Here is an 11,761-nt window from a genome sequence, read left to right as displayed (position 1 = left end):
AAATCTGAAAAATACATAAGACAATAGTCTTTTGTCCGCAACTCAAAAAAAAATGCTACGATCTTCTTTTATTATTTAAATGAATGGAGAATGAGTTACATATGAAATATGGAGGAAAGAAAAACATAAATAAAAGATATTTTGAGTCATTTATTATGAAAAACCTATTGTATCCAGAAATCAGAAAAAGACATGACTACATATCCGAAATGCAAAAAAAAAAACTAAAAAAAATCAACTAATCTCTCTCAAAATAAATAAATAAATATTATAATATAAATAAAGCCATTGAGGTTTTATTTATATTATAAATCAGGAGGGAGTACCTTAACTAGTAAAAGATGTGTTTTTAGTTGAAAATATGTGGAGGGATTCAGCTGTCCTGAGAATGGTAGAACTAATTATGGTGAATCCGTCTTTTGTCTGTGAAGACTCCATCCAAACATTATTTCCAAACATTAGAGGGCGCCATTTACCAACATAAAAAAAACTACTTTCGTCCCATGAAGAAATAGAACTCTTAAGTGAAGCAGGAAAACATGTTCACAATCTATTGTCTCCTTTACACCCCCTCAACTCATTTTTGGAAAATATGGCATGTCTGAACAACTCAAAACATTTTCTGGAGATAAACAATTCCACAGGGTCAAAACAATGTACATTTCTCCAAATACCATTTGTACCAAGGAGAGTATTTCACCCAAAGACCAACAAATGCAATGTGAACTGCATTTATTAAAATAGAAAATTGTGAAAATTTCAGCAGGGCGTTCATTTTGTCCTTAATTGTGCATGTAAAGTACATGGCAGCTTGAAGTCTGTATCTATAAAACAAAAAAAAGAAATAGAAATGTAATAATTAAAAGTGCAAAAGAATACATAATGCCTTGGGCCGCAGACACAAAGAGGGTTAGACACAGTGGAGCCCTCCCCGCCCCCCCCGCCCCCCCCGCCCCCCCGCCCCCCCGCCCCCCCCCCGCGCTCCGAGCAGCGGGATTACACGCCGTCACGTGAGCTGAGCTGCCGCTAATGACACGAGCTGAAGCGCGGGACAAAGGGGAGACTCCCCGCGGAGGAGAGAGGACATCAGCCCCCGCCCCCCCCGCCCCGCTTACATCACCCGCCACCCCGCACCCCCCCCCCCGCCCCGCCCCGCCTCACCCCCTCTGGCGCTCCTGTCCGCTCTGGAGTCGGCGGGAGGATGCAGCCGGGGGGTGGGGGGGTGTCAGACCTGTGGGGGGGGGCCTGGTTGCCATGCCGACTCTGTCGACTCTCTCACACCTCCGTACCCTGAGCCGGCCGTCAGGAACACACGCCGTGACCAACAGTCTGGAGTCTGTACATAAAACATTTAAATAACCATATAAAGTGAACTAATGGCTTAAATACAAAACAAGACAGCGTTATACGAGCACGTTTATAATTACTGCAGGGTCCATATTCCTGCTCGCGTGCCACCGAACATTTCACACGTCTGAACATTTCACACGTCTGAACATTTCACGTCTGAACAACCCACGTCCCCCCAATTAGCCGCGTCTCAGACCGGTGGGAAGCCAGGAGCGTGAGAGCAACTCCCAGCAGTCTGTTCCACTGAGGCCCCCACGGGACAGTCTGCGGGAGACGCAGCGCTACGGAGAGGAGACGCACCTGGCCAGTGACAGCTGGTGGCATGCTGGGAAGAGATAATGACTAACTGAAGAGCCTCTACAGACTCCAACCACACCACCCCCCCCGACCCAACCCCAACAACCACAACACCACCTCCCCAGACCCAAGACCCCAACAACCACCCCCCACCCCACCCCACCTCCCCAGACCCAACCCCACCAACCACCCCCCAGACCCAACCCCACCAACCACCCCCCAGACCCAACCCCAACAACCACAACACCACCCCCCCCGACCCAACCCCACCAACCACAACACCACCCCCCCAGACCCAATCACTGTGTACAAACTACAGTTGCAGGCACAAGAAGCCACAAAAACACTTATTTAGTTGCTCATTATTCAAGGTAACTGCTTTCAATAATAAAACTGGTTTACTGGTGACTAATAACCAGCAAGGCCAGTATTTTGGATTTGGATGGTGGTCAGGAGAATTTTTTAAATTAATTATTTTTTTTGTTTGGGCAATTTAAAATGTTGGTTTCTTCCAGAATTTGTCTGGGACACATTTTCTTTTGGAAACTTTTGGTATGGCATATTGCATCGGCATATTTCATAATAAGAGCCGAATCATCCTGAAAAGTGCATACAATTTACTGAACCGATATAATAAAGATGTAAAAATGTGAACACAAACCACAAAGAAACAACTGATCAATTAACTTGATTTTTATTTATTGCAATAAAGATGTACAAAGTATTGGTAACCGTAAATGTTAAAATGTTAGAAAAAAGCATATCTGTGACAGTTAACAGTACAGTATATCAAAACATTACCGTTTCAACCAGCTGGGCAGGTGACCTGCCCCAGTGGGAGTTATGGGGGGGGGGGGGGGGGGGGGGGGACCGGTTGTCAACACAGCTTTTTTTCAAAGGTATATATAAAAGATAGAAATGTACAGAAAGACAGAAAATGAAATTAAAGACAACAGATTTCAGAGATCAAACATAAAATCAACATGCAATTTAACTTAAAACCAAAATAAAACTGAAAAAAGGAGAATGATAGGAGAATCCTAAAGCTACAAAATAAATACTCTTTCTCCGTTATTAATTTAGCCATTAACGCTCCACTCCTTAGTTTAATCTGGTTAGACAGACGGCCGACTTATTTACAGGTTAGTGGAGGAGTTACAGTGTGAGCTGGGTCAGCGTTACGAGAATGAACATCGCTTCGATGGCATCCGCTATCACGGTCACAACTCAGAGAGGTAATGAAGAAAACAACTTTGGCGAAAGACCGGAAAACTGATGGGGAAAAAAAACCACGGAATAATGGAAATGGAATGACCATAAAGACAGGACTCAGCTGGGAGAGAGCAGCTACAGGAAGGAGTGTTCCTCACACCTCAGCTCTGTGAATCTATACATCAACGTGGATCTATACATCAGTGAATATATATACGCGCACACACACAAACACACAGTATTTGGTTGTTTTGACACAAATATCAACAGCAATTATGTGACATCTTCAGAAAGGTTGCAGCCCCTGCGCCCAGCGTAAACGCACAGTAATATAAACGCAGAACACAGCTGAAGTGTTGGTGGTCGTGCGGACCGGTCAAGTTTCGGTGCTGTACAGAGACGGGAAAGACAGTGAACCAGGACTGCTGAAATTCCCCAACCCATTTAGAAAAGAAAAAGGGCAATTACATGCTTTGCACATACTTTATAGTAATCTTTACACCGGCGTTCTCTATATATAACTTGTATAGTTATATTTCAAAACGTTCATAATTGCATGGGCGTATCAATATTGATTATATAACCAACACAGACTGGTGCAGAGTGCACGTCACCTGAAACCCAGATTACGCTTCACCAAGGTCTTCACAATGGTTTTGGGGGGGTCTGGGGGGGTAAGAACTGAGATTTAGAACCCCAACTACACCCCCTCCCCCCTCAGAAAAGGCAGCTGGCAATAAGTGGAGGAATCGGCACCGCAAAAACCCCAAAAGCCGCAAGAAAAAAAAAAAAAAAAAAAACATTTCACAAGGAGGCTGTATCCCTGTATTGACTCCATCATGCTGTAGTTAATCACATTTACATTCAATTCGACCTTCCCCAGTGCCATCTCCACATCTCCTTCTAGAAGATTCCAATGCGGATGAAATGGGAACAGAGTGGATTGGGAAGCACTCTCTCAAACAAAAAAAAAGGCTTTCCGTGTAAGGCTTGAGCAACAACCAGAATTTAAAAAATTGGCGAAACATCTTATTTCTTTTATTTTTTGAAAGCAAGTTACTTCCTGTTTGCAGGTAGTATGAGGCAGTTAAGTCAATTAGAGTAGTCCTGACTTTGGGATTGGTGTGTGTGAAACTGTTTGCGCATGAGTAAGCGTGTGTGTGTGTGTGTGTGTGCTCAACTAGCAGTGCCAAAAAAGTACAAAATAAAAATAAAAATAAAACAGAAGCGGGGAGGTTTTTGGACCCCCTACGACGGGCTGTGAAATGGTCCGCCCCGCAGAGCTGGGGCAGAGGCAGACAGACTCGTGACTGAAGGACACCTCTATCAGGACCTGCGGGGGGGTGCTCGGGATAGCCAAACCCACGCCTCAAAAAACAAAAACAGGAGACAAGACGTCTGGGGAGAAATAAAAATAAATAAGATTCCCGGAGTCAAAGCCATCCATCCCACGATGCCCGTGTGATTAGGACTCATCACCAACACTCAACACAAAAAACACGTCTGCATAGAGGTTACAGGCCGAGGGCCTCGGTGAGCCGTACAACACACACAACCCCCCTCCCCTCCCCTCCCCATCCCCCCCTGCATGACAGTACCAACAAACGAGCAATATTAAACTGCATCTGTACACAACAGGGAGATGAGTAAGTCATATCTGCAACCCGACACCAGGAGCAGGCAAGCCCCTGTTCGAGCGCTCCGGAACTTTCTATATGACGGAAAATGCACGGGAGAGAAAACAATTGGAAAGGGCGGGTTTGGAAGATGGAGTATTATTTATGCATTTTTCGTTTTTTATTTATTTATTTTTTTTACAAATATTTACCGTAGGTCGACGGTACATTTCTATCTGCAGCTATCACCCCATACACAGCTTAATACACCTTTATTTCCCCCGTTCCTTAATCAACCAGCCAGTATGCTTAAGAGGAGAAGTACAAAGTAACAAAATACAACAATCATTACTCTAATAATTAAGGCAAAAGTCCTATTCCATTTCACTGGTTCCACAGCAGGGTTATACCAGCCAGGGGGTTTTAAAAAATAAAATGAAATCTTTTTTTCTTTTTTTCTTTTTTAAAGAAAGAAAAACTGATTAGACTTTTTGGTTAAAACACTTGTTCGTTAGCAGCTCTTTGTCCCCCACCACTGCGTGACCGGTCTAAACGGGGAGCGGCTCGTTAACGACACACAAGAGCCGCTCTCTGGCACCGAACGGAGGGGCACCGCTCAGACCGCGCTCCACGCAGAAGTGAACCGTTGAGGAACGGCTGCAGCACGCGTTTGGAAGGGTGGTTAAGCGTCGAGGTCCAGCTGCTTGTGGAGGGAACATAAAGGAACCGTAAAGGAACCATAAAGGAACAAATATCATCCATTTTCCATTTAAAGGAAGACTCAACTCTAGGGAGAAAAATCTATTGACAATTTGAAAAGAAAAAAAGGAAAAAAAAAAATACTTCATGCAAATAAGTGGAACTATATCATTTTCTTTTGCCAATTTCCACTCACATAAACCCCTCACATCAGACTTTTCCCCCCCATGACCCAAAACCCAGAAACAGAACCATCTCCATTCGTCATGTTGTGGTGATTGCCCAGGGCACAGAGTCGTATTTAATCCACATGGAAGGCACATCCTTAAGGCTAGAAAAGGTGTTTGTGGTTCACACAACATAGGCAAACTATAACTGCTAATTATTGCCGCTTCAAAAGAGCAAAATTATCCACAGCTAATAATGACAATAATAATAATAGTAATAATGTGAATTGCATGCTTGGGTTTTTAATAAGCAAGAAAAAAAAAAAAGAAAAAAAAAAATTAAATAAAACCCATAAATTGAACATTTTTGTTCGTTTGTCGGTTTTCGATCTGTGTCGGAAGACCGAAAGGCAAGAGCGTTGCCGCGGGGACGAGGGGCCCCCACCTGAGGGGCCCCCACCTGCCCCCCGTCGGCAGCCCCCTTTTAGTTTTTTTGTTTTTGTTGAAACACGAGCGTGAGGAGGAGGAGGACTAACCCGGCCCCGGCCCCAGCCTGTGTGTGCGTCTCGTCATTATTAAGATTATCATCATCGGCCCCTCCTGTTACCCTCATCATCATCATCTCTCCTTCATCTTTGTCGTCTACTTCTTCTTCTTCTATGGCAGAGGTTGTGTGGCGGAGTGCAGGAAGGGGGCGGGTTTAGGAGTAGAAGGTCAGCACGCTCTGGTGGTTTCCCGGACCAGCAGGATGGGCGGGAGGGTCCTTGGACAGCGTGTCGAGCCAGGACATGTAGAGGGCGCTGGACACGGCCCTTTCCGGGCCAGGGGCATGCTCCTGCAGGGCAGAGGGACGGGCGGGGAGCGGGGGTCAGACAGGGCTCACATTCGCTCATTAAAAACATGACGTGGTTAGCGTGTGGTTAGCGTGGTTAGCGTGGTTAGCGTGGTTAGCGTGGTAGCGTGGTTATGCGTGGTTAGCGCAGCTAGGTTCTCTAGTAAGCATGGTGCAGTGCAGTGAAAGTGAAGGCTCGTAGCAGGTTACTGCGACAACATGACGTAACCCTGAATTCAAAAAGAACTCGTTGCCCTTGGCAACGGGGGGAGTTCGTCTTTAGCTGACTGGTAACGCGTTCGTTCAGTAAATATTTGGACAAGTGAGAGGCCGGGGTTCAAATCCCACCTCGGTCAAATTCTTCACCCGTGACACATGCGCGGGTGACGGGTTTACGGAGGCGCAGTGACGCGGTGAAGGTTCTGGGAGGGGGGGGGCTCCCCTCATGCTTATGGGATCCCCAAACGGGCCTATAATGGCCCCTTCTGCTTCCGGGTTCAGAGGTCAAATGGCCATAACTAAGAATTGTTAAACAACAACGGTGAGTGTCCCAGACTCCGGCTACAGACAGCCTGGCAGCACAGAGGCTCTGATGGCAGCTGTGGGGTCTGAGCATCAGAGGGACTCTTTAACTAACAGCCAGTTACCCTCGAAAAACACAGGGTGAAAGAGACACTTGTGGAAAAGCATCACCATCATCGATGGCCAAAGTGGGTAAGGTGGCACTTTGCAGAGGTACTTCTTCAGAGAGGAAAACCCTCCACCCCGCGGTAAACGAATCCCCCCCACTCCGCGGCGACGGGGTTCCCAGAATGCTCTACTCACATGACGATGAGGTTGGCCGTGCGGGAGTGCTCCTGCAGCAGCTCGTTCAGCCGCACCTGGCGGTTCGTCTGAAAGCAAAACAAGCAGAGCGTGAGCGTGAGGACCAACACACACACACACACCACAGCGTGAGGACCGACACACACACACACACACACACACACCACAGCGTGAGCGTGGGGACCAACACACACACACACACACACACACACACACCACAGCGTGAGGACCAACACACACACACACACACACACACCACAGCGTGAGGACCAACACACACACACACACACCACAGCGTGAGGACCAACACACACACACACTCACACACCACAGCGTGAGCGTGAGGACCGACACACGCACGCACGCACACACACACACACACACACACACACACACCACAGCGTGAGGACCCACACACACACACACACCCACACACACACACCTTGGCGCGGTACAGCTCCAGCTCGTTGTCGGTGATCCTCCAGGGCTCCTCGGCCTTCAGCCGCTCCGCCGCCTCCTGTTCCATGTCGTCCTCCTTCAGACGGTACGGCTCGATCAGCTCCTCAAACGCTGCCACGCTGGGGAGGGAGGTCAGCCAGAGCCGTCAGACACAGGCCTACTGCACTCTACTGCACTCTACTGCACTCTACTGCACTCTACTGCACTCTACTGCACTCTACTGCACTCTACTGCACTCTACTGCACTCTACTGCACTCTACTGCACTCTACTGCACTCTACTGCACTCTACTGCACTCTACTGCACTCTACTGCACTCTACAGGCCCACACCAGGCTCAGTGCAAGTACTGTATTATGAGTCCTGGTCTCTACCCAGCCCTGTTCCTGGAGATCTACCGTCCTGTAGTGGCTCAATAAGGTCTCCAAGCTGCTGAATGAGCTGTGCTTTGTCAGGGTTGGAGAGAGAACCTACAGGGAGTTAGATGTCCAGGAAGAGGGTTGGTGACCACAACTACCTTTTTTTTCTTTTCTTTTTTTACAATAAAATATGCATATTGTCATGTTTAGTGATGCTTGTTGCAGTTCATCCATGCAGCATCAGGGCCATTCTGCACATTAACACACACGCTCCATCACAGCAGAGTGGTGGCTTCACTCTGACAGACACAGACTCTGCCAGGCCATCTGAAGGGGTGCATTGTGCCGTAGCCTAATCCAGTTCTTCAGCGGTGGCAGGTTTTTGGCAGAAAGAGAAGGAAGGCAGCTTTTTAAAGGGGAGGCCAATTCCAGCAGCTGGCAAGGAAAGTGGTGAGTCGCTGTTTTAAAATTAAAGTGACTCAGCATTCAAAAAACCGTGGAAGGGCCCGTTCTCGGGAGACGCCCTGGTGTTTCGGTGCCGTTTCACCGCGCTTATGTTCACCGGTCCGGTCCGATCTGAGCAGGGCCGGTGTGGGGGCAGGTTCTGGTTCTGCTTCAGCCCGGCGCTACACCGGAGTCTACTCCTCAAGGCCTGGCCTGAAGACCGTGTGCTTCGTGAATCAGTAGGTGTGGTCGTGCTCGGCTGAAACACACCGGCCCTTTTCAGGTGAGCCTAGACGCCCCTGTGATAGCCTGCGTGTAAAATGTCCGCTCAGCAGTGCCGGCTGCTTCGCCTCAGCCTTATCCGTGTCTGGGAGCTTAAATCGGGACGTGTGTGCGGCCTCCATTGTAGAAGACCATGTTGCAGTCGCCGTTAGCCAACGGCAGCTACGGCTAGCTACGTCATCCCTACAGAGCGCTGCATTGTGGGAGAGCACTGCATTGTGGGAGAGCAGGCTCCCAGCGCACGCAGACAGAGCGCTGCATTGTGGGAGAGCGCTGCATTGTGGGAGAGCGCTGCATTGTGGGAGAGCAGGCTCCCAGCGCACGCAGACAGAGTGTTTGGTGCAGTGCTGGGTGGTGGTGCGGTGAGCGACCGCACGTCAGCCCGGTGCCGTCCCCGGACTCCCCGGATATTTGTGGGCGTTTCGTGCGCTTTGCTTACTTCTCTTTCTTGGGCTTGGTGTTGATGTCGCCCAGGACCGTGATGTCAGAGAAGTCTATCCGGAACTTGCTGAGCAGGGTGGCCATGCTGTGGGGAGAGGGAGGGGAGCAGCGTTAGGACCCCACAAACAGCACAACGGGGCCACGCCTCCAATCTCACAGCTTTGAGATCAGAAGCTGCATTAAAGCAAAGAAATATATATAGAATTGATATGATTTTTATGGTATAGACTTCATTGAAATTGAAATTTGCCGAGACACTCAGAAATTGGGCACACAGTAAAAACATAAATGCATAAATAAATTAAAACTATGGGTTGTAAATGTGTACTAATATCATTTAAAAATAAAATGAAATAGAATGTCTTTTTGTTTGAAAACATTTCCCATGATGCATTGCACCAGACCACAGCTCTTAAGGGCTGAGACAGGCATCTGCACTTACAGCTGACGGGGAGAGAACGAGGAAATGTTCTTAATGTCGTTTAACGATCCTAGAGTTCACACTGCAGAGACACACACCAGTAGCACACGCGCAAGCACACACACACGCACACACACACGTTCAGTCTCACACACAAGCACACACACACGCACACACACACGTTCAGTCTCACACACAAGCACACACACAAGCACACACACAAGCACACACACAAGCACACACACAAGCACACACACAAGCACACACACAAGCACACACACAAGCACACACACGTTCAGTCTCACACACAAGCACACACACGTTCAGTCTCACAAACAAGCACACACACAAGCACACACACAAGCACACACACAAGCACACACACAAGCACACACACAAGCACACACGTTCAGTCTCACACACAAACACGCTTCCGCAGGCAGGGGAGGTGCCAGGGTTGGCGCAGGGCTAATTTTAGCCCAGAACAGAAGCAGCAGAAGCAGCTGCTGAGGACAATGTGAAAGGCTTGGGCAAGACAATTCCACCCAGGGCATAGCCCTCCCAGCCCCACCTACAGGTTACAGTCAACCTACAGACCCTGTACACCTACAGACCCTCCACCTGTACACCTACAGACCCTGTACCTGTACACCTACAGACCCTGTACCTGTACACCTACAGACCCTGTACACGTACACCTACAGACCCTGTACACGTACACCTACAGACCCTGTACACGTACACCTACAGACCCTGTACACGTACACCTACAGACCCTGTACACGTACACCTACAGACCCTGTACACGTACACCTACAGACCCTGTACACGTACACCTACAGACCCTGTACACGTACACCTACAGACCCTGTACACGTACACCTACAGACCCTGTACACGTACACCTACAGACCCTGTACACCACAGTCCTTTCAGCTAGGAGGTTACAGTCAAACAATCATACACGCTGTATGGTCTTACTATGAAATAAATACAACTGAACAAAAAAATCTGACTCGGAAAAACAATAACATACTAATATAAGAAAACCATTCGCCGAAAAACCATTCACTGTAAAATAACGGTCCATGTTTTTTTTGTCTTTAGCATATAAGGTGCCCTTGCTCTTGACTAAGTGCCGCTTTTGGAAGCCACAGAAAAGTACAGAAAGCCAGGCGCCGTCTCCCACAACATGCCGAGAACACAACACTACTTAAATATTAATAACCCCGTTCTGCACTGCGGCACAAACAGAGAGCTGAACCGCGCTCTGGGAGCAAAGCATTCTGGGACGGACTCTGGGATGAAAGTAGCCGGAAGGAGGCCGGTGGCGGCGGAGCCCGGGTTTTGGGAAACGGGCGGGGCACTCACGCTCGGCGGTCGTGGTCGATGCGGTTGATCTTGCCGCCGATGAACACGCGGATCCGGCAGTCCTTCCACCGCTTCTTATTGGTCAGCAGGTACGGAATCAGCAGAGTCAGGCCTATCAGAGCGCACAACAGGGCGAGCGAGTGAGAGAGTGTGCAAATGGGACACATTTATTTGACATATGTGGCCTGTCTTTTTATGCGATGAGTGTGTTCTCAACTTAACATTCCAATGCTGATGTCACAGTCAGTACGGGTAATGGAGTTCTAGAACACGGACTTAGAATACTGAAACAACAACGTTCCACATGGAACCTGCTCTAAGAGCCGAAGCGGTTCAGTTCAGTTTGATGCGGTTCAGTTTGATGCGGTCGGGCCGGGTCGGGCCGGGCCGGGACGTACCGCCGTCGTCGAACAGCCACCACACGTCCACCGTGCCCTTCCCCTGCTTCTTCTGGAACTGCTGGCTGGCCTCCAGCAGCCTCTGCTCGGCCACGTTCAGCGGCACCGTGGGGCTCTTCTTATCTGTCACACACACACGCACACACACACACAGCCGTCACACACCTGGTCTGCACACGGTTTACAGCGGCCGGGAAACTAAGCGCTGCAGCCATTTATGGATTTACACGCTACTAATGCAAACAAGACCTGAGTAAGCACTGGACACTGCTGATCTCAATCTCTATGCAGTCTGTCCCTCTCTCTCCCTTTCCCTCTCTCTTTTCCATAAGTGTCCCTCTCTCCATCTCTCCATCTCTCCATCGCTAAATCTCTAACTCTCTCCCTCTCTAAATCTCTCCATCTTTAAATCTCTCCATCTCTAAATCTCTCCATCTCCCTCTCCGTCTCTATTTGCAGTCTCTCTCCATTCGTGATGTGGGATGGCCCCGCACAATTGCCTGAAACACGAGGACTCGGAGAAACCGAGATAAAGGTCTCCTTGCATGTGGTGTAGCGCAAATCCAACTGCCGAAACTACTCCGCCATC

The 11,761-nt window shown here is 48.6% G+C and overlaps 1 protein-coding gene across 1 annotated transcript in view; it reads right to left on the bottom strand.

Annotated features, from left to right (window-relative positions):
* Positions 1-4,450: 4,450 nt before the first annotated feature.
* slc12a2 (solute carrier family 12 member 2) overlaps positions 4,451-11,761 on the bottom strand; it is a 53,301-nt gene continuing 45,990 nt past the window's right edge. The window contains 7 exon segments of the mRNA XM_061262763.1: positions 4,451-6,151; positions 6,154-6,176; positions 6,999-7,066; positions 7,441-7,576; positions 8,981-9,067; positions 10,775-10,886; positions 11,173-11,295. Of these exon segments, the coding sequence (XP_061118747.1) occupies positions 6,042-6,151; positions 6,154-6,176; positions 6,999-7,066; positions 7,441-7,576; positions 8,981-9,067; positions 10,775-10,886; positions 11,173-11,295 (659 nt within the window). The 3' untranslated portion in view covers positions 4,451-6,041.

Source organism: Conger conger, chromosome 12 (genome assembly GCF_963514075.1).
Source record: "Conger conger chromosome 12, fConCon1.1, whole genome shotgun sequence".
In the NCBI taxonomy this organism is placed as follows: Eukaryota; Metazoa; Chordata; class Actinopteri; order Anguilliformes; family Congridae; genus Conger; species Conger conger.
The sequence above is the reverse complement of the archived record's forward strand: the minus strand, read 5'-3'. Positions and strand labels throughout refer to the sequence as shown.